At 36.1% G+C, this 26428-nt stretch overlaps 1 protein-coding gene across 2 annotated transcripts in view; it reads right to left on the bottom strand.

Moving 5' to 3' along the window:
- Window positions 1-478: 478 nt before the first annotated feature.
- Window positions 479-26428, bottom strand: part of MND1 (meiotic nuclear divisions 1) — a 60927-nt gene continuing 34977 nt past the window's right edge. Inside the window, exons 5-8 of one of the 2 annotated variants that reach the window (XM_057309970.1) lie at window positions 20647-20721; window positions 17924-18038; window positions 7018-7062; window positions 479-717 (exon numbers count right to left, since the gene is read on the bottom strand). In XM_057309970.1, coding sequence (XP_057165953.1) covers window positions 611-717; window positions 7018-7062; window positions 17924-18038; window positions 20647-20721 — 342 coding nt within the window. In that variant the 3' untranslated portion in view covers window positions 479-610. Of the gene's footprint in view, window positions 718-844; window positions 2464-7017; window positions 7063-17923; window positions 18039-20646; window positions 20722-26428 lie in introns of those variants that run through there. The other variant, XM_057309971.1, reaches the window with a different exon arrangement.

The raw sequence follows: 26428 nt of genomic DNA, 5'->3' as shown, positions 1-26428 counted from the left end.
AAGGGCCATGCGCTGGTTCTTGACAGTAAATTAAGGGCATCAAAAAGTCAAAAGAAAGTAGTTTCCATGACTGAGGAATTATTACCTAACTCTAAACTTGAGTACACCAACGTTCTGTATTTTTTTCTACAGGAAATGCACAAATAGGATGCAGTATACTGAGAATCAATCACATACATTTTCAACTAAACAATGAAAAATAGTAGAGCAACCATTAAAGTTTTAAAAGGTTTTTTCCAAGTATTAATATGTGGGTGTATGTCTGTAATAGAACCTTCAAAGGTACCCTTAGTTCTTCAGTATTTAATATCTGAATAAACTAAAAAATGTCATGTCATGATATCTTTGATCTCTAAAAAATTATTTATAAGCCTAAGTGGATGATTTTATTTGCACTATCCTACTTTGATGACCACTTGGGAATATGGTTAAAATCCTGCTTCTGATAGATCAAAAAAAGTGAAAACATTCTCCACTTTATACTTTATTTAAAATTAATAAAATGATAAACACAATTACAGGTAAATGGCAATTCAGCACATTTAGTTGGATAATATTTTTAAAATTACATATTCACAAGTACACAGAGCCTTTACCAACATCAAACATTTTAGTCTATGTAGTCAAAGTCTTCTGGAATTCCAAAGTTTTTATCAATTTTATTTTCTTCGAACCCAAATTTTCTTTTGGCCCAAGATTTTATTGCAAATATATTATCTATAAAGAAAATCGAGAAACATTTTTAAGAATTGAAAACACAATCATAAACACGTCAAATATAATTATATTCTTTTTTGTTACTTCTATTACTTTCAGAAGTATCAACATAAGAAGTATGCTTTATTTTCAAAAGTAATGGCAATTCATTTCCGAAGAAAGAAAATACTTTAGTACTTTGAGCAACCGGATCTCATATTTAAAAATTCAGCAAATTAGTTGCCACTAAAGAATACCTGAGTTAAGAATAATCCAAAAACAGGGAAAGGCTAACAATGGTGTTTCTTCCACATTTTCACAGCAGAGGTCAACACTCTTACCTCAGGAATGACAATTGCTCCTGTTCCCAAAGGGTACGCATTCTCTCCAGACCTTCTTCCCTTCCCCACAGATGATAATGGTTTCCAGATAATCAGGCCAGTGTGAGGGAGAAGGGGAGAGGAGAACAGAAGGTAGTTCCCTATCTTCAGACTAAGATAGGAGCAGATGGACCCTTCGTGTCCTCTACGGGGAAATTTAAAATGCATTGTGCCACTGAAGTGTTAGGTCTCCTTATAGGAATTTATCCCAGGGAAACAAAATAAATTGTGTACAAAGATTTATGATTAAATCTTTATTCCAATGTAATAAAAGAAAAAATAAAAAGAATCTAAATATCTAATCTCATTTATTGTACTTCACTTTATTGTACTTCAAAGATAGTGAGTTTTTACATATCGCAGGTTTGGGGCCACCATGTGTTGAGGAAGTCTATTGGCGCCATTCTTCTAATAGCATTTGCTCACTTCATATATTTATGTCACATTTTGGTAATTTTCATGTATTTGAAAGTCTTTCATTAATATTATTAGATTTGTTCTGGTGACCTTTGATGCTACTATTATACTGTTTGGGGGCACCACGAACTGCACCTATGTAAGACAGCATACTTAATAAATATTTTGTGTGTTTGTCCCACCAGCTGGCTGTTCCCCCATCTCCGTACCTCCCCTCAGGCCTCCCTATTTCCTGAGACACAACAACATTGAAATTAGGCCAATGAATAAACCCAACAACAGCCTTTAAGTGTTCAGGTGAAAGGAAGAGTTGCACATTCCTCACTTTAAATCAATAGCTAGAAATGATGAAGCTTGGTGAGGAAGGCACGTCAAAAGCCAAAACAGGCTGAAAACTAGGCCCCTTGTGCTAGACAAGTTGTGAGTGCAAAGAAAGAGTTCTTGAAAGAAATAGCAAGTGCTACTCCGGTGAACACACAAATGGTAAGAAAGGGAAACGGCCTCGTTGCTGATATGGAGAAAGTCAGAGTGGTCTGGATAGAGGATCAAACCGCCACAGCATTCCCTTTATGTAAGAAATACACTGCATAAGGCTATAGCGGCCATAGAGAGTGAGTCCTCTGATGGGTGTGAGCAAAGTAAGTGAAAAACTTTCTGGAAAGGATTCACCATTCAAGATGCTATTAAGACCATCCATGATTCATGGGAAGAGGTCTGCATATCAACATTAACAAGTCTGGAAGAAGTTGGTTCCAACTCTCAAGGATGACGGTGAGGAGCTCAAGACTTCAGCGGAGGAAGTAACTGCAGATGTGGTGGGAATAGCGAGAGAGCTAGAATTCCAGGTGGGGCCTGAACAGAACTGAACTGCTGCAATCTCAGGATCAAATTTGAAGGGATGAGGAGTTGCTTCTCATGGATGAGCAAAGAAAGTGATTTCTTGTGATGGACTCTACTCCTGGTAAAGATGCTGTGAAGATTAATGAAATGACAAAGGAAGAATTTACAAAGTTACATAAACTTAACAAAGCAGGGGCAGGGTTTGAGAGAACAGATTCCAATTTTGAAAGTTCTACTGTGGATAAAATGCCAATGAACAGCATTACACGCTACAGAGAAATCGCTCCTGAAAAGAAGAGTCAATCAATGTGGTGAACTTCTTCATTGTCTTATTTTAAGAAATTGCCACAGCCACCGTGACCTTCAGCAGTCACCACCCTGGTCAGTCAGCAGCCATCGGCATGGAAGCAAGACCCTCCACCAGCAAAATGATTAGGACTCACTGAAAGCTCAGGTGATGGTTAGCGTTTTTTGGCAAGAAATTATTTTTAAATTAAGGTATGGACATTGCTTATTTTGACATAATGCTATTGCATACTTAACAGACTATGGTATAGCATAAACGTAACTTTTATATGCGCTGGGAAGCAAAAAATTGATTTGACTCACTTTATTGCGATATTCACTTTACTGTGTCTGTATTTTGTTATGTTACCCTGAACAAATTAATACCTGGAGTTTGATCACCTTTAAATATATCATTTTAGGAAATTTAATTCCAAGTATCAGATAATAACTACATGTTTGGAATGAAGTTTGTTTTGAAAGTGAATACTACTGCATCAAATAGAATAATGGTAACAGAATATCCCCAGTTCTTCTAATTAGATTGTGATGGAATAACAATGGAGAGTAAAAGATGAATCTTTATGTAACAATTTAAAGCAAATCTTTAGTTTTCATGAAGACCTGAGAGAGACAACTACTAACATGAGGCACTCCAGAATGATTTGTTTAGTTTTTCTAGTGTCTGCACAACCATGCATTCTTGTCAGTCACGGTCAGATACTTACATCGGGCCCCCTGCTACGTGAGACAGGTATGAAGTGTATTACAGGTACTCAACAAGGTAGAGAGCCTATGCCTTCAAGCTGACACAGGAGAGAGAGAAAAATCAACACATTACTAAAGAATTCCAAAGTGTTATGTATGTTACAGAGAAAAGATCAAGTAGGATGTGTACAGCTTCCAGAACAGGCTGCAAAAGCACAGAAAGATTGCCAGGAAATGAGAGAACAGATGCAGCCCTGTAGGAAGCTTGAAGGAATGGGCTTCAAACCTGGATCGGGAGAGAAAAAACTAAGCAGCACAATAAGGCTACAGGCTTAGCAGGAAGGAGTTGCTGCTTCATGCGATTGCAAGAAATCATTTTAATATAAACCTCCAACGATGACACTTGATCTTAGCCGAAAGGCCGAGACGCGAGGAAACCTCCAAAGATTAAAACCAAACCAAAAGAACAAACAAATGAAAGCCTATCCACGATAGTGCTTAACGGACCAACTCAAAAAGACTGTTCAACATGTCTTGGGCTGCTGGATGTCTGCCTTCAAACAATGTTACCTGCGATCTTGAATTAATTCCCTGTCAAACACAATTTTCCTATTATGTGGAAATTTTTATAAATGGAAAAAAAATAGTGGGTTTTTTTTCCTTTAAAGAAAGAGTCTTAAGACTAGTAGGATTTCTGTTCATTTCCATGGTGGCATCCCCAGGATACATGCAGAAATTGGATGGGCAATATCATAAACATGAGTCTGTGTTTAGAACCTCACAACATCTATCCCCCCCCCAACTCACTACGATGCCTCTCACATAAAGTCATAAATACTCCACTATCTTGAATGACTAAGCAAGGTTTTATATAAGCTGTTAAATTACATTTAAAGTGTATTTAATGCCATAAATCATTTAGATATGATATTTCTAGTGATAATTTATACCCTGAGGTAATCTCTCCTTTTGTAAAACTGAAATATTGAATTACTGAACAGTAAGCACCTTCCATTCTAAACACATTTTTAAGGACCTTTTTAGGTAAAAGGAAAGCAAAACCTTAACTAATAAGTAGGTAATAATCTTTAGTTACAAGTATTACAGATGTTTTCTTTTTGTTTTGAAGACAGGTTGGTTTTCTGTGGTATAATTTGTTTTAACTCCATGCTTTTCACAACACTTTTATGTTGGAAGGAGCAAGTTGTACCTTCAAATGGAAATATGGTTCCTAACAGCTGTTTCTGCTGTGCTAAAAATATCTTCCTTCCTATATGACTTTAAAAGTTTCAGGTTCTTTCTCAACTAATAACATAAGGGGAGAAAGAAGCTCAAATTGTTCCTTTTTTTCATAACTGGACATTTATGATCAAGTGAAAAACATGAAAGGATTTTTTAAGAGAAGAAGGGAAACGGGAGCATTTGTTTATCTATATATCTAACATTGTGTCAAAGGGCTTACAAACTTTTATTTAATTCTCCCACAACGTAAGGTAGATATAATCTAATGGAGGAAGCAGGTTCAGAGAAGTTCAATAAGTGATACAGCACCTGAAGAACACAATCCGGATTTCTTTCAAAGTCAAGTTCTTCCCACCATATACACAGGCTGCTTATCCCTATGCTTGCTGAGCTGCTTTGCTGAGAACTATTGGGGAAAGTCATATTGTCTTGTTATTTTATTTTTTTTAAGATTTTATTTATTTATGTGACAGAGAGACAGCCAGCGAGAGAGGGAACACAGCAGGGGAGAGGGAGAGGAAGAAGCAGGCTCCCAGCCGAGGAGCCCGATGTGGGACTCGATCCCGGAACGCCAGGATCACGCCCTGAGCCGAAGGCAGACGCTTAACGACTGCGCTACCCAGGCGCCCCACATTGTCTTATTTTTAACCTACGAGTCTGCTTGTCTTTTTCACTTACTCAAAATTTTGAATTTCTCAAATTTTATATTTATATTGATATTACTGTATTTATTATTTATTTATACTTACTGGACACACATCTCATTCTTTTCTTTAATGTTAGCTTGCTGTTTTTACCCTCTTCTTATCACCAAAGCATTACATTATTTATGAACGTATTACTTTGTAATAAATAAAAATTTCATAGGAACCAAAGGCCAATGACAATGATTTTATCAATCTACTTCATTCTAAAATAGACAAGGAAACATGATTCTTAAACATTTTGTGACATACAGAAGCCTGGACATGGAGTCAGGAAACCTGGCTCAAATCTTTGTACATTCAGTGACTATTACCTTTGACTCAAGGCAGTCACTTTGAATTTTCTGCATCTCTGTGTCAATACAATCTTACCCATACTCTCCCAGAGAAACAGAATGATGAGGAGTAGCACATGTGAAGGTATAATAGACTCTTACCAGGACAGTAAAAATTCAATTACCATTACTTTAGAATACTAGAAAAACATCAGTATAATTTGTAGATAGGTTTTAACAGTACTAATCATACCTGTATATAATTGACAACAATCCTATAACTTTCTTCCATACTTTAAGACACAGAGAAAATGCCTTATTAATTCTCATTTCTTAGAACAACTCTGGTGCAGACCAGAGGGTATATCCATTGGCAAATGGATTAACGAGGCATTTATATGAAAGCAGGTATAGGGAAGACGTTATCATGCAGTGGGTAAGAGCTTGGATTCTGGGATCAGAAAAGCTGGATTCTAATTCCCATTCACTGCCTAGCCCCTGGGTCACCGTAGGCCCTTGATGGCCTCAGTTCCATCTCTAAAATTAGGGATGATAATCCTATTTCCCTCACAAGATTGTTGCAGAGATAAAATGAGAACGCACTAAAGATACTCTTTACAATGCATGGCTTATAGTCTAGCCCTCAACAAATGTTAGCTATTATTAACATGAGCAAGAAGACAAATTTTAGGATTCCATTAAATTCTTTAAAGTTTTATCTTGCACTAATATCACGAAGGTTAAGTGATTAGCCCAAGTAACTTATCTAGGAAAAATTACACAAAAGTTAAACTGCAAGCCATCATTGGTTTTACAAAAATAGATTGTATTTTATTTATTTTTTTATTTTTAAAGATTTTATTTATTTATTTGACAGAGAGAGAGACAGCCAGCGAGAGAGGGAACACAAGCAGGGGGAGTGGGAGAGGAAGAAGCAGGCTCATAGCGGAGGAGTCTGATGTGGGGCTCGATCCCATAACGCTGGGATCATGCCCTGAGCCGAAGGCAGATGCTTAACCGCTGTGCCACCCAGGCGCCCCAAAATAGATTGTATTTTACATACAAAATGACTCAAAGTAGGATTTAAAAAAAAAAAAACTTAAGTAACTGAAATATAATGATTTAATAAAAATACAGGGGTGCCTGAATGGCTCAGTCAAACATATGACTTGGTTTCGGCTAAGGTCATGATCCCAGGGTTGTGAGACTGAGCCCCGTGTCCGGCTCAGCGCTCAGTGCACAGTCTGCTCGAGATTCTCTCTCTCCCTCTCCCTTTGCCCCTCCCCCTGCTCCAGGTGCGCATGCTCTCTCTCTAAAAATAAACAAACAAAATCTTAAAAAAAAACTTAATACATACATTTCTGGGAAGGTCTTTTCTTGAACAAAACTAGGCACAATAGCTTCTGCGTTTTGTATCATAAGCATGGAAAAAGCTGAACTATAGCTTATCGGTACCATTGTAATACATACCGGTCCATCTGTTAGCAGCTTCTTTGGCTACTTTATTTGCTTGACCTGAAAAATATATATATTTATAAATAATCATACTCATCTATTTATAGATTCATTTTTTATATGAACAAAAGGTTATACAAATTAGAGTTTATATAAAAAGCTCAGTGACAGGGGCGCCTGGGCGGCACAGTGGTTAAGCGTCTGCCTTCGGCTCAGGGCGTGATCCCGGCATTATGGGATCGAGCCCCACATCAGGCTCCTCCACTACGAGCCTGCTTCTTCTCCCACTCCCCCTGCTTGTGTTCCCTCTCTCGCTGGCTGTTTCTATTTCTGTCAAATAAATAAAATCTTTAAAAAAAAAAAAAAAGCTCAGTGACATATTGAATCCAACAAACCTGCTCAACCCCCCAAAGAAATTTTAGTTTCAATTATATTAGTCATGAATAGTCAATGTAAACAATTTCCCTTTCCTAAATGTCCATTATTACTGTACTTGTTCCTTTAAAGATAAGTGTGAGATGTGTTTCTCAAATAATTTATAATATCAAGAGGATAAAATAATTTAAGTTTAATGATAAGAATTTTAGAGTATATATATTAGATTACAATAAACCTGACCTTAAAAAAATTTATATTATACATCTGGCTATTAAATGTATCTATGTCTTCAAGTTAATCTACATAACACATAACAGTGCCATGATCAACTGAGCATAAATACTATTTATTATGATGGCATTTATTTATTAAAAGATAATTTATATACTACAGAATTCATCATATTAAAGTGCATAATTCAGGTGGTTTTTTTTGTTTGTTTGTTTGTTTTTAAAGATTTCATTTATTCATTTGACAGAGAGAGAGACAGCCAGTGAGAGAGGGAACACAAGCAGGGGGAGTGGGAGAGGAAGAAGCAGGCTCCCAGCGGAAGAGCCTGATGTGGGGCTCGATCCCAGAACACCGGGATCACGTCCTGAGCCGAAGGCAGACGCTTAACGACTGAGCCACCCAGGCGCCCCATAATTCAGGGTTTTAGAACAGGGTTGTAAAACCATCACCACTACCTATTCCAGAACATTCTCATCACCCAAAAGAAAATCCCATACCCATGAGCAGTCACTCCACATTCCCTTTCCCCCCAGCCCCTGGAGACCATTAATCTACTTCCCATCTCAATGAATTTCCTTATCCTGCACATTTCTTATAAATGAAATTATACAGTATGTGTCTAGCCTCTTTCACTTAGCATCATGTTTTCAAGGTTCATTTATGTTGGAGCATGTATCAATACTTCATTTTTTATTATCAAATAATATTCCATTGTATGGATATACCACATTTTGTTTTGTCATTCATCAGTTGATGGACATTTGAGTTGCTTATTACTAATATGAATAATTTAATAATTTTTGTGTGAACATGTTTTCAATTGTCTTGGATATATACCTAGGAGTGGAACTGCTGGCTCAAATTGTAACTCTTTGTATAGCATTTTAGGGAACAGATAAATTGTTCTCCAAAGTGGCTATATCATTTTAATAATACCATCAGCAAACTAAGAGTTCCAATTTCTTCACATCCTCACCAACAATTATTTTCCATTCTTTTTATTATAAGCCATCTTACGCACTGTGAAGTAGTATCTCATTTTGGTTTTGATTTGCATTTCCGTAATAACTAATGATTTTGAGCATCTTTTCCTATGCTTATTGACCATTTGTATATTTTCCTTGGAAAAATGAATACTTTGCCCATGTTTAAATTGGGTTTTTAAAAATTGTTCAGCTGTCATTTTTAAAAATATATACATTTTGGATATTGGACACTTGTCAGATACAAGATTTGCAAATATTTTCTCCTATGCTGTGGGTTTTCTTTTCACTTTCTTGGTAAGGTACTGATACACAAAAGTTGTTAATTTTGATGAAGTCGAATTGATCTGTTTTTCCTTTGGTTGTCTGAGCTTTTGGTGTCCTATCTAAGAAACTGCTGCCTAATCCAAGGATACAGAGATATACACTTATTTTTTCTTCTAAGAGTTTTTATAGTTTCTTACATTTAGTTCTTTGATCTGTTCTAGTTTTTATATATGGTCTGAGATGGGAGTCCAGGTTGATTCATTTGCATGTGGATGACCAGTTATGCCCAGCACCATGAGCTGAGAACACTATTTTTTCCTAATTGAATGGTCTTGGCACCATTGGTCTTGAAAACCAATTGGGTTTACTTCTGGACTTTCAATTCTATTTCTTTAACCTGAATGTCTATTCTTTATTTTTTTTTTTTAAGTACTCTCTACACCCAATGTGGGGCTTGAACTCACAACCCCAAGATCAAGTTACGTGCTCTTCTGACTGAGCTAGCCAGGTGCCCCTGGGTGTCTATTCTTATACTAGCACCACCTTGTCTTGATTATTGTAGCTTTGTAGTAAGTTTTTAAATTGGGAAATTTGAGTCTTCCAACTTTGCTGTTCTCTTTCATGATTTTTTAAAAAGATTTATTTATATAAAATAAAGAGAGAGAGAGAGCATGTACCCAGTGGGGAGGGTCAGAAGGAGAAGGAGAGTGAAACTTAAGCAGAATTGGACCTGAGCACAAAGCCCAACATGGGGCTCAATCTCATGACCCTGGGATCACAACCTGAGCCAAAACCAAGAGTTGGTCGCTTCACTGACTGCACCACCCAGGGGCCCCTCCTATAAGATTCTTTTGGCTATTCTGGGTCCTTTGCATTTTCATATGAATTTTAGGATCGACTTACCAATTTCTACCAAAAAGCAGTTAGAATTTTGATAGGTTTAACATTGAATCTATAGATCAATTTGAGGAGTATTTCCATCTTAACAATATTAAGTCTTTCTATAAACACAGAATGTGTTTCTGTTTATATAGGTCTTTAGTTTCATTCAATGTTTTGTAGTTTTCAGTATAAGTATTGTATTTCCTTGACTAATTTTATTCCTAAGTATTTCATTCATTTGTAAATGTATTCTTTTCTTAATTTCATTTTCAGATTGTTCACTGTTAGCATATAAGATACATGTGATTTTTCTATGTTGATTTTTGTATCCTCCAACTCACTGACCTCCCTTACTATTCAACATGGATGCCTTTTATGTCTCTTTTTTGCCTAATTGCCCTGTCTTGAACTTCCAGTACAATGTTGAATAGAAGTGGTGAGCGAGGTCATCCTTGAGGAAAGCACATAGCCTTTCACCATTCAGTATGTCAGCTGTTGATTTATTGTAGATGCCCTTTTATAATTTGAGGACGTTCACTTCCATTCCTAATTTGCTGAGTGTTTGTATCATGAAAGGGTGTTGGATTTTGTCAAATATTTTTTGCCTAAAGAGACAATCATGTGTTATTGTCACAAATTACATTTTATATATTGTGTACCCAACAAAATAGCTTATCATTATTGCTTTATGCACCTGTATTTTAAATCGGATAGGACACACACACACACACACACACACACACACACACACACACACACAGAGATATACTGTCTTTTACATTTACCTATGAAGCAGCCTTTACCAGTGTGCTTTATTTTTTCATGTTACTGTCTAGCGTCCTTTCATGTCAATGAGAAAGACTCCTATATTTTTTAGGGCAGGTTTGCTAGTGAAAAACTATCTCAGTTGTTGTTTATGTGGGAATATCTTACTTCATGTTTGAAGGAAAATATTTCTGGATATAGAATTCTTGGTGGACAGTTATTTCCCCCCCTTCACTTCGAACACGTTGTCCCAATGCCTTTAGCCTCTATGGCTTCTAATAAGAAACAAATTGTTAATCTGATTGAAAATTCCTTGTGTGTGATGAGCCGCCTTTCTTGTTGCTTTCAAGAATCTCTGCTTATCTTTTGCCAAGGTGATTATGATGAGTTTATATGTGGATCTTTTTGAGGTTGTCCTAAATTGGGGTTTAAGTTTTTTTGGTATATAGACTGTTTTTCATCAAATTTGAGAAGGGTTCAGCTCTTACTTTTTATTTAATATTCTTTCAGTCCTGTTCTCTCCTCTCTCCTTCGGGACTTCCTTCATGTGTATGCTTGCACTCTTGATGCTGTGCCACAGGTTTCTTGAGATGCTGTTGATATTTCTTCATTCTTTTTTCTTTCTGTTCCTCAGGTTGAATTATCTCTATGGAACTATCCCCAATTTACTAATTCTTTCTTTTGCCTGCTCAAATTCGCTGTTAATCCCAAGGGAAATTTTCGTTTCAGTTATTATGGTTTTCAACTCCAGCATTTCATTTAGTTCCTTTTTAATAATTTCTGTATGTTTGCTGATATTCTCTATTTGGTGAGATTTCATTCTCAGACTTTCCTTTAGTTCTTTAGACTTTTTTTTTTTTTTTTTTTTTTTTTAGCTCCTTTAACCTATTTAAAATATCTGACTGAAAGTCTGGGTCTAGCAAGTTCAACATTATGCATTGCACATGAATAATACTCTCTTTGTACATCTCACAATTTTTTAGTTGAAAGTTGGACATTTTAAATAATATAATGTGGCAACTCTGGAAATGAGATACATCCCCCCCTTCCCAGGGTTGTTGTTTTTGGTACTTGTTGTTATTGTTTGTTCAGTGATTTCTCTGAACTAATTCTGTAGTCTGTATTCTTTGTTATGTGTGGCCACTGAAGTCTCTAGTTCGCTTACCAGGTAGCTAATAATTGAACAGAGATTTCTTTAAACACCTGGACTAAAACTCCAAGTCTTTGATGAGAGACTGTGTGTGTGAGTGTTGGGGCGGATTTCAACACTCAGGTAGGCAATTTACAACTCTGCCTTGGCCTTCACTTCCTGCATGCAGAGTGCTAAGGTCTGCTGGAGGTGGGAGATTAGGAACTTCCCAGGACCTTCCTGAAATGTGCACAGCCTTATGCATGCATATGGCCTTCTGTATTTCCCAAAACATGTTGCTTTTCAAGGCACCTATGAACATCTCTTTCAGCCTCTCCTTTCAAGCTCTTTGATTACTCTACTGTTTGGCTTAACTGTTAAGCCAGATAAAATAGCTGTGAAGTTAAAACTCCTGCCTGTAATTGTTTTAGACAAATGCTCCCCAGAAAGAGGCTGTTAGGACTGGGCATACTATAAGCCAGATCAAATAAGGACAATCCTTCCTATCGGTGGCTTTCAGAAAACCACCAAAGATGTCAAATAGTGACAGTTTGGGGGAAATGAGAGTCTTAAAGAGCTCCGGCTCCATTTTACTCCCTCTGATACCAGGAATGCACAGCTGTTAGTTTTCAAGGTTACTGCTGAGCTATAGAGTAGGGGATGAGAATAGGACAAGTTAAAATACCATAAGCTTATTATTCTCGCTGAGATTCAGCCATTTTTTCTTGAATAGGCAAATCATTGGTTAGTATCTAGAATTCTCGAAAAGTTGTGACAATTTTTGCCAGCTTTCATGGAAGGATAAATTTTCAGAGGTCCATACTCCATCATTATCACTATCATCCTGGCATTTCTAAGAAGATTTCTTAAGTACTTCTAAGATTTACTTTCAAGTATTTTTGTAGGAATTCAATTTTTATTACAACTTATTTTATCTGTTCTCACTTAAGTAATGGTCAGAGTAGCTAAAATTAAATTTTATTTTTTATACATTATTGCTTTGACTGCTCACTTCTTAGATGTTTGGCATCAATCTTGCTAAAGCTTATTTAACGTAGATATCAATAAGTCAACTAGCATGATGAAATATAAATGTTTCCTGCAAGAATTATTGAGAAATAAGTAAAAGATTATACATAAATATGTCTACATGAATATAAAGGTTACAGCTCTTATCATCAGAAAAACTGCTTCAAAATAAACCATAACAGACTTAGAGATTAGCCTGATTGTTGTAACATGGGTGTTACAGCCACACTATTAAGAACCAAATCTTATTAAAATCAGTTTGTGAAACTCATAATCCTTTAATCCAGTATAATCTGTTTTGTAATAACAAGATAGCAAAATCCTATGAAACCCTTTATTATCAAAAAGCATGTTTTAAAAACAATAATCTCTCTGGGAAAAGGAAATAATCTCATTTGGGGAAATAGAGGTTAAAATCTAAAGAAATTCTCCAGATTTAGTAATAAGGAGATCACTACCATTTACTACTTACATGTTTAAATTTCTTGAACCTGTGGATTTATAATTTACATCAAATTAAAAAAAATAGCCTTTATTTCTTCTGATAGTTATTTCTTCAGATATTTTCCAGGCCTGGACACATGCACACTCACACACTCACCCCACCCCCAGCATACACTCATTTTGGGACTTTGATTACAAATATATTAGGTCACTTGAAGTTGTCCTACATGTCATGGATGCTATTTTCATTTAAAAAATTTATTATTCCTCTCTAGTTTCATTTTGGATAGTTTCTACTGCTATGTCTTCAAATACACTAATTCTTTCTCCTGCAAAATTTAATCTGCTATTAATCCTATCCAGTGTATTTTTCATTTCAGACATTGTAGTGTTCAACTCCAGAAGTTTAACATGAATCTTTTTTATATCTTCCATGTTTCTACCTAACTTTCTGAACATACATTTTTTTTAAAGACTTATTCATCTATTTTAGAGAGAGACAGAATGCAAGAGGGCAGAGCAAGGAAGAGCAGAGGGAGAGAATCCCCAAGCAGACTCCCGACTGAGCACAGAGCCTTGATACAGGGCTCCATCTCACAACCCATGAGATCACAACCTGAGCCAAAATCAAGATTCAGATACCCAACTGACTGAGCCACCCAGGTGCTCCTATGTTTATAATAGTTTTAATGTCATTGTCTTCAAATTCTACTATCTGTGTCAGTTCTGGGTCAGTTTTAGTTGAAGGATTATTTTTTTTCATTAAGGAACATGTTTTCCTATTTCTTGGCATGCCTGGTAATCTTTCATTATATGCTGGACATTATGAATTTTATTTTGTTGGGTACTGGCTATGTTTGTATTCCTAGAAATATTCTTCAGCTTTGTTCTGGGATATACTTCAGTTACTTTGCAATCGTTTGATGTTTTCAAGACGTGGCTGTTATGGTCTGTTAGACGGATGGAGAACAAAGCTCAGTCTAGGGCCAATTAGTGCTTGCTAACTGAGGCAAGATGTTCTTGAGTGCTCCACCTAATGCTTTGTGAATTACAGATTTTTCCAATCTGCCTGGTGAGAATAGGCATTATTCTTGGTTCTGTGTGAGTGCCAGGCACTTATTCCCTCTAATTCTCTGAAATTGCTCTTTCCCTAGCTTTGGGTAGTTATTTCACCTGCATTCACTGAAAACTTGAGGGGAACCCTCTGTAGATACCCAGGGATCTCTTTCTGTGTAATTTCTCCTCTCTAGTATGCTGTCCTGTGAACTCTAGCCACACTGGTCTCCCTGATTCCCAGTTCCATTTGCAGGGCTCTGCCTAGGTTCTCCTTCCTTCTGCCACAGCCTAGAAATGCAATAAAATAAGCCAACACAATTTTAAGACTTACTTTGTTTCCTTTCTCTAAGAGTCATTGTCCTTTATTGTCTGATATCATGTATCTTAAAAACCTATTTTGTATATTTTATGTGTTGTTTTTCAGGTGGGAGGATAAATCCCGTCTGTTACTACTCTATCTTGCCTGGAAGTAGAAGTGTCACATTTGAATAAAATTTTATTTGTTGGTTGTTCTGAATTTTATTTTATTTTTTAATTTTTTAAAGATTTTATTTATTTATTTGACAGAGATAGAGACAGCCAGAGAGAGAGGGAACACAAGCAAGGGGAGTGGGAGAGGAAGAAGCAGGCTCCCAGAGGAAGAGCCTGATGTGGGGCTCGATCCCAGAACGCTGGGATCACGCCCTGAGCCAAAGGCAGACGCTTAACGACTGAGCCAACCAGGTGCCCCAGCTGTTCTGAATTTTAAACCAGTGGAATTAGACATTTCTCTATAAAAGTATGAACTGAAGTTAGTCTAAAATTCTTTTTACAGGTATACAGGCTTTGATAAGATTTTTTTTTCTTCTGATTATCATTTGGTAGCTTTCCACAGGAAAAAATATCCTACCTTCACATCTAAAATATATTTAGGGAATAACGGAATTATCCTACATGACTGTTGTCTATTAAGTAAGTTGTAATTCTCTATAATTAATGTATTTTATTAAAATAGATAATATTCTTAATGGAATGAAATAAAAATAATACAAGGCCAGGAAGTAAGGACCCTTATTCTCTCATTCGCCTATAAAGATCAGATATGCATAATGTAAAAATGTCAAAAATCAATACACATGAATTTATCATTACGAAACTCTACAGGATCCAAAATACAGATCCATTTTAGGTGACTACATAATTAAATATAAAAAGATAACCTGGATCTGATGTTGATGAAGAATGATAAAGTTTCTAAACTCACTGTTATCCAGAAAACATTTTCTTCTCATTGACTTCGACCTCATAGCCTGCAAAATACTCATACACATTGGCATGTTCTCCTTAGGTTGAGAAATAAATTGCCAACCATGAGGGTTAAGATGGAGAACAGAGGTCAGGCAACCAGTATAAATTACAGTTGGAACTTCCTCCTCAACTATCCTATGCTACTCTCCAGAAAATTCATCATCCTTTATATACCCTGAAACTTCTTCCATCAAGTTTCATCACCTTTCCAAGAGGTGAGGCAACTGCTAAAATTGTTCCTTGATTCAGAAATACAAGAATGGCAACATCTGAAATCACATGGCTGAAATAAAAGTTTTCCCTCTTCATGAATCAGTCTGGCACAATTCTCTACCCTTGTGGGTCTTCTGTGCCTCCATATGACCCACTGGCTTAGGCTCACCATCAGTATAGGTCAGAGTAGTTTCGTAAGACGAAGTAAGTTTTAGTGATTCCTGAGTGGACAGAAGTAATCAAAATTATGAAAAGGACTGTAAAAATAGGAGGTCACAAGTAGAGGTGATGTCAGTCAGGGTCATGTGCCCAGGGCATAAGCAATGGCAATATAATGGGGACCACAAAGTAGAAAAGCAGAAGCCTTGACTGGGTATGGCTACGAGTTGCAAGACCTTGAAAGAAAAGAGAATGAAGTTGGGTGAGCAAAGAATTGGTATCATCAAGGAAAAAGTCCCCTAACTACACACAACTGAAATCAGGAAGGAAGGCAGAACCAAGTAAGAGTAATATATGAAGGATCGGATTTGATAACTGTGAAAGCAGAATTTTCATGATGAACTACTAGAGGGCACAGCCATGCTGATCCTAAAACGAAATTACCTAAAGGCAGTAATCTGGGGAAGAAAACTGTTCTCAAAGTTTTCTTTCACGAGAAGCTGCTCTAGACAAAACACACATTTGCTGTCCTCTTTAACAGGCAGTATGCATTTCCTTTTACAGATGATTCATGAGCAGGCCTAGCTTTCTCATAGTAACCGCCTATCCTGCCTCTTGCTGCTTTGAGGTGCTTGCGTTCACGGAGGGTCATTTGATATTAGTTAAAACTTCAAGACTGATTAAAGCGGTGAATTTTGTAGCAGATTTGGTTAGCACTTTATTCTGCAGGATGATGATAAATGAATTAATCTGTGGGCAGCATGAAAGAGCTAACATGTCTCTCTAAATACTTGATTTACAGAAAATGATTGGCTCGGGGCAGAGAGGCTCTTCTGCTTCCATCTCTCTTTGAAAATCACCCTGGGTAATTGGCTGGACCAGGGCCAATACATACCATCATCTGGACTGTGGACTCCATGTACGTGATTAATGCCTCCTGGAGCTGTGCAAAGCGGGGACCTGTCTCTAATATTAAGTTTAACTTTAGATTACACGAACTGAACTGCTTAAATATTTTTTAATTGCAAGGACTACCATCAGGGACAACTTAATTGTAATCAAATTATTCTCAAGCTAATTTTAAAGTACCAAATATTTTCAATTTCTCTCAAAGCCTTCAATCACATATTATTAGTTTTTTTTAATAAATGTTTCACTCAGTAAAGTTCCCTAAATAAAAAGACAGGCTAAGACAGGAAAATGTGAAGTAAGTTATATGTATTTTCCTAAGCAATTATATGCAGTGTCCTTATAATATTCTCTTTCACTTCCTTAAATATTCAAATTTCTATCTTTACATAAATAAATAAAAATTTTTCAAAATAAAGTTTTGGAGATTGGTTTTAAAGTAGAGGAAAACATCACTGGTATATTCAAAAGGCAAGTCAATGTACAGACTGATTTTCTGTAACTTGTAAAATCTTATTTTTGGTATTATCTTTCCTAAAAGATAATGGTGGATTTCATTCTTGAGTCGATGTACTCGGGGGCAACTTAACTCCTTCTCTGACTCCTCAGTTTCCTAAGCTTATATTTTATGTCTTTATCCTTCTACCCTATCTACCTTCCTTCCTCTTAAAATGCTTATAATTTCAAAGTTATCACTTTTCAATGCTTTAAGACTCTTTAATGGAAATATTAATGCAATATTAATACTATTAATGGCTTGATTTTCTCATATACGTGGAGAATGGTTACCAGGTAACTAGAGGTATAAAGTCTCTTTTATTGACAAAGTTGAAAACTTTCAAGGTTTGAGTTTGCTTGAGAGTCTCTCTCTTTGCTCCTCCCCTTGTATACCCTCTCTCTCAAAATAAATAAATATAGAAAATTAAAAAAAATTTTTTTTAATTAAAAAAAAAAAAAAGGGACAGTGCCTGGGTGGTTCAGTCAGTTTGGTATCTGGCTCTTGGTTTCGGCTCAGGTCACGATCTGAGGGTTGTGAGATCGAGCCCTGTGACGGGCTCCACACTGGGCATGGAGCCTGCTTGAGATTCTCTCTCTCTCTCTGCTCCTCTCCTCACTCTCTCTCTCTCTCCACCTCCCTCTAAAATTTCTTTAAAAAATTAAAAAACCTTCAGGTGTGATATAAACTTACGTATTTCTTCCACAACTTGTGGGTCACATTCTTTGTATTTTTCTACTTCTGCCTTCAGCTGTTCCCTTTGGTCTCGAAGTGAAGAAAGCTCTTTTGCTAGCATGGTTCGCTCTTCCTGCATTCAAAACAGTTTTATGTACAATTAAGACAAGCAAAATGCCGTATGTTGTAAGGTTATACGTTTTATAAACATTTTCATCTTATTTCTCATAACTAATGTGCACTAGGCTTTGGACAGCATTATATATACACATATCTATATTCACAGTATAAGAACAAACTCAACTCTCATTTTTCTCTGAAATCTCAAGCATCTTTCATATATTTTTGACTAGTTGAATGGGAATTAATATGTAGAATGGACCACATCATAAACAGATGAAAGGTCACTGATTATCAAATGTTAGGAAAAGATACTGCCTCTTGGGTAGTTTCATAAGATTCTGTCAATATATAATATTTTATGGCAACATCATCATTATACAATTTTCTTTAAAAGTGTGATAGACAATTTTTCAACCTTTAAGGATGATTAGCCTTTAAAAATATTTAAAGATATCAGAAAGAACAAATTATTGCTTGTGGCCTCCTATCACTTTCTTTTAAAGGTAAACCAGAATAAAGCTTTTAAAACAACAGGATCCAATAAACACCATTTGAAATTTCTAGCCATAGTTCTCACTAACAGGAAGTCACAGTGCCATAGTTCTCAATTCATATGTGTGAACAGTTATGGTACAGACTTTCAGGATAATCCTGAAGCAAAGCCAAATAGAGTTCAAGCTGCCTCAATGGGATTTATTTAAGGTTCCTTGCTAAATTATATTTTGGTACTTGTATTTTTTTACTTTTGCCTTTAACTGTTCTCTTTTGTTCCAAAGTGAAGAAAGGCTCCTTTGCTAGCATTTGTACAAGGGAATGCATAGGCAGAGCAGCATGGGCTGAGTGGCTTAGTCCAACAGAACTCTACAATGATAGAAATGTTCCAGATGTGTGCTCTCTGATGCAGGAAACATTGGCCAAACGGACCTCCTGAGTATACGATACATGGCTATTGTTACTGAAAAACTGAATTTAATTGCACTTATTTTTAATTTAAATGTAAACAGCCACACATGATTACAGTGTATACTGTATTAGCACAGCTCAGAAGAGATTTAAAAATAACTACAATATAAGGTGGTTATTATTTGCCAACCACACCCAAATTATACATGCTCCACCATGAAAAATGAGTAAAGCAGCAAAATGGTGAAGAATCTGTGTGAAGGCAATGATAACCCTCCAGACACCCTGAACTGGGAGACATCTCAGACTGCTACTAGCACTGAGATCTTTGCCACATTACTTTTATTTTTTGTGCCTTTAGTGACTCGAATTAAAAATGGAGATAGTAGTAGTGGCTACCTCCTTGCACTGTTGGCAGGATTCAATGAATATAAACCGCACTGGGATCGCACCTGCCTGGCTCATAGCAAGGAGATTATGTGTGTTAGCTATTTCTTCTTCTTCATCAGCATCAGCAGCGGCAGCAACACCATGAAGAATGCCAAGTAAATGGGGGCTAGGTGCTTCTGAAAAATCCTGATTGGTGTGCTCAGGACGAACACAAGAGTTCATCTTTCTCAGGAGCCTTTCTAAGCTACTATATTCCTCTGAGAGCTGCAGCACCCACAAGGATTTTTCCCAGGTGCAATGGATCCAGAGGACTGGGTAACACTCAGCAGACAACTTTTGGGCATGGATATTAGTTGAAGGTGTACCTACAATTTATTGCCAATGCTGAGGAAGAAAAAAAGGATCAAATAAAGAAATGGTAATTGCTACTGTCCATTAAAGAAATATAACAGCTTCAAGTTTTGCTCAGAACTTACCTTCCCTTAAATATTCTTCAAAAATTACCATTCTCCAATTCCTATCTGTGACTGCTGACTATTCACATAAAAGAAGGTATGCGAAATAATTTTGAAAAGCCACTGTAAGCCTGTGGTGTATTCTTTGTTATAATGTGACTGTTTTTGAGTCTCTTTCACAATTAAGTGGTACAAATAGAGGCCTAGATGGAATGCTTAGTGGTGCATGTTGATCGTCAATATTTTTCCAAGTCATAAATCCATACTTGAGATAATGATGAAACTAGAAAATAAAGTGATTTTTAAAAACCCCTAATACTTCAGAACATTATATTTTTTAAAATAAAATAATGTCAATATTCATTTAAATAATTTAGAAATATTACAAAGCCCCAAGGATAATATGTTACTGTTTTCAATTTGTTCTGTGCCAAGACTTAAAAAACATGACTCTTAAAATTTTACATAAACATTTATAAAGGGCTTACCTTGTGCCAGGTACTCTTCTGAGCGCTTTGCAAATATTAGCTAGTTTAACCCACAAAATAACCTAATGAGGTAGATTTTATCCCCTATTTTACAGCTGGGAAAACTGAGAACAGAGAATTCAGGAGACTTTCAAACCCAGGCTGTCTGGCTCCGGGGTTTATGCTTCTATGCTGTGCTGCCATATATAATATAATAATACAATATAATAATAAAAGATAAACCCAGATTTACAATTAGTGAATCCGACCAGGTCCTATGTTCATGTCCTTTGCTGTATTCACCTCTCTTCTGGTAGGAATAGTACAATCCTCACAGGAAGCTCTAAGTTCTTACTTTTCTATTTAGAATTGACATTATTAAAGAATCTACAGATAAACGTACCGTTTCATGTCGGCCAATTTTAGCTTTCTCAATGCTTTTCTGCAGACTTGCGTGCTTTTGGTTTCCCTCAGATAACTGGAAAATTAAAACAAATAAAATGGCTTTTTAAGATAAACTTGTTTAACATGAAGTTTATGAGTCAAGAAGTCAATATGAGATTTGTTTTTAGCCCAAGTCAGTGTAACAAGTCAAAGACTACAACGGAAACTAACTTCTCTAATTTGAAGAAAACCAAGTACCATGAATCCATTAGGGCAGAATGAAAAAAAAAAAAGTTCAAAAATATTTCCTCTTATCCAATCAGAAAAGTGAATAATATGCCTTCAAATCTTTATTTATCAGGTCCCCCAATTCCAAGCCAAATAACTTGAGGTATATTATTTAGTTAAAAATTGAATTTGAAAATTCAAAAAAATGTTTTATATAAATTCTTTCTTCAAATTTCATTTCACTTCTGCCTACAGTCTTTTGAAAACGCCCCAGACTGTTTCTTAGAGACCTGGAGTGTTATGGCCTGTTTCACTAACATAGTCAAAAAAGAATGCATCACCTATTAGTCTTAAATCAGGTACGTTATAAGGAATTACATACTTGATACACTAAATTCTTAAAGAAGAAAAAAATCTATGAGCCTGTTGCTGATTTTATGCATGTTTTACCTACTTTAAAAGTGATCAGTTCAAGTATTGTACCCTTAAGCTTAGAAAGTAGTCAAGTTGTATGTGGAAATGGATCAAATAATACCAGCATAAAGAGACCATAAATATAGAATATCCATTAGCATATGGTTGAGCCCACGCCAAAAAGGACTGGTTAATTTTAAAACATGGCTTCCCCTGCTTAATTTTATTAATCACACCTGGGCCCATGACTAAATAAATAATCACAGGATATTCCCAATATTAAATTCTCCATCACATCTTCTGTTAGAAATTTCAGACTCATATGATTGGGTAAGAGCCTCCTTAAAATATATTTTACTCCTCTCTCACTCTTGAGTTATAAACATTTAGAAAATAATTAATAATTGGATGAATGATTTCTTTAAGCTGATTATAAGATGCTGACCTTTCACAATATGACCTAGTTACATGTAGAGGGTAAATAATACTTATTATGTGTCACAGATTAAAAATCACAAATGGTATCTTCAAAATGTTAGTCGCTTTACCCTGGTTTTAGGAAATCTTCCATTTCTCGATATGCATAAAGGAAACATTGTCAACTTTCCTAATGGTTCTCTAGTCACTGATTCTAATCCATAGCATGAACAAGATCCATCTGTGATGCCAAGAAGACACCACCACCAAACCAGGTATACCTCTTCTGAGAGGAATTATCTTCGTAAGTTAAAAAAAAAAAAAAAAAATCTGCTATACATTTAGGAGCTAAAATAAAGCTTTAAAGTCCTAAATTTAACAAGGAGATCTGGTTCTTTAAAACAAGGGTTCCCATTTATAAAATAACACCATGTTTAAAAAGTTAATATCCCACCCTTCAGGACTCACCTGAAATAATTAATAAATGCATGTGACATTTAAATTCAGGAATACTCTTCCAGTGAAAAAATACATATATCTATTAGCATAACATATTTGAATTAAAAATGTCCTTAAAACAACCAGATAGGTAGATGTTATAAAAATAGTTAATAATTATACAAAAATAAGCAAATAATTAATGGATATATATCTTAATTATATTAATGAAGTGTCTTCCAGGTACTGTATGTCTGCTTGTAATTATTTATAACTTAAAAGCGCTTGAAAGAGAGCTAATTCAGGAATTCCTTAACTCTGAATATATCTGTTTTTTGTTTTTTTTTTTTAAAGATTTTTTGTTTATTTATTCGACAGAGATAAAGACAGCCAGCGAGAAAGGGAACACAAGCAGGGGGAGTGGGAGAGGAAGAAGCAGGCTCACAGCAGAGGAGCCTGACGTGGGGCTCGATCCCACAACGCCGGGATCACGCCCTGAGCCGAAGGCAGACGCTTAAACCGCTGTGCCACCCAGGCGCCCCTGAATATATATGTTTTAAATGTGATTTCATGACTTGTCATTTTAAGTATGTTGCTAATGGAGGAAGGCACAACTTAAATGATGTGATCAAATGAGAAGCTTCTGCTAATTATCTTAAGTACTGAAGCAACTTGGTTCAGCTCCATAGTGAAGGATTCTTGGTGTTCTGTTCTTAACATTTCAACTACTGAAGAAAACAATGAAACCAACTCTTGTAAGGCAGCCCTTGCTAACAGCTTTTCATCTACATATCTCTTAGAAGCAATACTGCTATAGTTCTTAATACATACCCTGGAATTAAACTAAACCCAGGCTTTCAAGTAATAAGAGCTGAGATTTTTAGCCACCGTATAGATATTATCTAAACCAGTCCTCAAACTTTAGCATATATCAGAATCACCTGAAGGGCTTATTAAAACGCAGGTTGCTGGACTACACCTCCCGGTTTCTGAATAGGTCTGGAGTGGAACCTAATAATCTGCATTTCTAACATGCTCCCAGGTGATGGGTGATACTGACACTTCTGGTTTGGGGGCACCATACTTCTGAGAACTACTGATCTTAACAAAAACCGGTTTTGTTAACAAACCTCACTAACTACAAAACACAAGATATTACTATGTGGGAGAATATTATCTAGTTCATCAGCAAAAATGAACTAGAAGCAAACAAAATATCTTCATAATTTTGTCACTAAAAGAAATACAAAAGTCCACATTGACAAAAATAGAAAAATGAGTGATACTCTATATTCCAGAAAGGTATTCACCATAAAATTCCTTTGAAGAACACTCTATATACATTTCCATAAATAAAACAAGAACCAACTACATACTATACCAAATCCATTTCCAACTTTCACGAAATCATTTTTTAAAACCCAGGGATTCAGAACAAACAATAGCAACAACAACAAAAACGACTTATAATTAGTAAGAAGAGGATTTCATCTTTAGATTTGAGGATCTGACACAATGCCTCTCTTTAATGCATTCCAGACCACCTATACAGACACTCAGGGTTGAGAAACATAATGCCAATGTTTTCTAAAGGGCTAATTCACTGCCTGGAGGAACGGCCTATTCATAAAAAGAACAGAAAGACTGATTCAAGCTGGCTGCATTGGAATTCTGATTTGCTCCTTTTAAGAAATAAAAAAATGTCAAAGCATTAGGGAAGGAATATAGAAGTTTTCATAGGTGGGAAAGAATGTCTGGCAACAGGGAATGCGGAAAAGAAGTAACAGGAAGAGAAACCAGATGAGTCTACTGCTTCTTCAAAATTCACACACAGTATGTTATGGAAAAATGAGTTCTATGTCTCTTGTTGCTCCTTAAAAAAAAAAGCAGTATCATTTATTTTAATATTTTATATATTTTTAAAAATTTTGTTAGAGTATCTACAACTTTAAAATTCACTTTTTAAGGCGATATTTCATTCAGGCATTAGTCATAAGGAAACTACGAACAGTGTGAAGACGTTTATATATAAAGATGGGAGCCATGTAATCGCCTTAACAATAGAGAAATGTTAAATCAATATTTCATGGTATGAATGTGCCACAATTATGTAGCCAAAGGAAATGTTTTGGAAGAATTTTAATGACACTGTGAAATACAGAATAGAGTTTTTAAAAAGCTGGGAAAAAACTGTCGATACATTTGAGAGTCTGCAAGAAAATGCACAAAATTTAAAAAATGATTACTTCTGTATTGTGAAACATACTTTTAAACTTTCTATATAATAAGCATATGTCACTATTATTTAAAAGATTCTTTTCCCATTATAAGCAATATTTGAATGTATTCTCAAGAAATGAGTACATTTTTATTTTAAAAGACTCAAACAATGTAGAAGAATTTAAACAAAGAGAATTTTTGCTCCCCACTTCTGCACCATCCCCAGAATCCCCTCTCCACAGGTGACCCCTGTAAAGTCTAGTGAGCATCCTTCTGTCCCATTTCTTTGCTTTATTTTCAGATATGGGTCAATATAAAGAGTATTTCAGACACATATAGGTTTATCCTTTGTTATGTTCTGTAACTTGCTATTTTTAGTGAAATTTCCGTGTCAACATATATACATAGGTCTACTTAATTTTTTAAAAGATTTTATTTATTTATGTGAGAGAGCAAGAGTGCACGCACGCACGGGGTGGGAGGAACAGAGAGACAAGCAGAACCCCCGCTGAGTGTGAAGCCCAAGGCAGGGTTCCATCCCGGAACCCCGAGATCATGACCCCTGCCAAAGTCAGACGCTTAATCGACTGAGCCACCCAGGTACCCCTACTTAATTTTTTTAAAAAGATTTATTTTAGAGAGAAAGCGTGTGAGCACAAGCAGGGGGAGGGAGAGAGAGAATCTTAATCAAACTTGCCACTGAGCATGGACCCCCATGCGCGGCTCAATCCCACGACCCTGAGATCATGACCTGAGCCGAAATCAAGAGTCGGATGCTTAACCAAATGAGCCATCCGGTACCCCTAATTTTTTGTAATAGATTTGTTTCAGAGCACTTTTAGATTCACAGCAAAATTGGATGGAAGGCACAGAGAGTTTCCAAGTAACCCTGTCCCCAGAGACACAAGTACCAGATTCATTTTCATTTTCAAATGAAACCCTCCATTTTCAACCCCCGCCCCGAGTGGTCCATTGAACCTACATAGGCACATCATTATCACCCAAAGTCCATAGTTTATTTACATTAAGGTTCACTCTTTGTGTTGTACATTCTGTGGTTGCGACAAACGTGTAATGACATATATTTATTAGTATAGTATTACACAGAGTATGATATTAAAAGTCACTCCAATATTTTGAAAGCCAAAGACATACAAAATCCAACTGGCGAAGTGAAACAAGTTAGATACAAAGTTATGGAGGATTAGATTCTTCCGATATGAGAACTGGGTTCTAATATGACAAACTCAGAGATTGAGGGCTAGGCAGCAGAGGTTACTGTCTACCAACATCCGCTCTTCCTTGTAAGAGGACCCCAATGAACAGTGAAAATAAATAGGAATTATTATGTCTGTCAGACTCATGGCAAGAATATCTCCTTGATATGGAATCTCTATTAAGAAACTCATCTGCTTGAGAAGAGACCCAAAATCCACTTGGAAGGGCAAGCTTAAAATTATCTGGAATGACATAATTGTTTCTTCAATAGGTGAAATTTTTTTTTTTAATCAAGGGGAGACTTAGAATTAGGTATAAAGATGAGATTTGTATTATTATTTAAAAAATAACCTATACAGGGGCGCCTGGGTGGCACAGCGGTTAAGCGTCTGCCTTCAGCTCAGGGCGTGATCCCAGTGTTCTGGGATCGAGCCCCACATCAGGCTCCTCCGCTATGAGCCTGCTTCTTCCTCTCCCACTCCCCCTGCTTGTGTTCCCTCTCTCACTGGCTGTCTCTATCTCTGTCAAATAAATAAATAAAATCTTAAAAAAAAAAAAAAAACCTATACATATTTTACACTGTACTCATGGGGTATTTAAAAAATAACCTATACATATTTTGCACTGTACTCATGGGGTAAAATCATAAAAGCAACTTAGTTCCTGCCCCCAGCTGCTATTTTAAAAACAGCTCAATGAGGTAAGTACTACTCTGCCCCTTGAAGAGGTGGGAGTCCATGAGTTCCTTGATGACTCCTACTAAGTACAGTTATTTTAAGTTGTCAAGCAAAGCCTCAATTCAGAAATTAAAATATCTAATAAAACAATGAATACTTTAAATCTTGATTTAAAGGTAAGATTTCCCT

Source organism: Ursus arctos, unplaced genomic scaffold (assembly GCF_023065955.2).
Source record: "Ursus arctos isolate Adak ecotype North America unplaced genomic scaffold, UrsArc2.0 scaffold_11, whole genome shotgun sequence".
NCBI classification, from domain to species: Eukaryota; Metazoa; Chordata; class Mammalia; order Carnivora; family Ursidae; genus Ursus; species Ursus arctos.
This window is presented reverse-complemented; position numbering and strand designations above follow the sequence as displayed.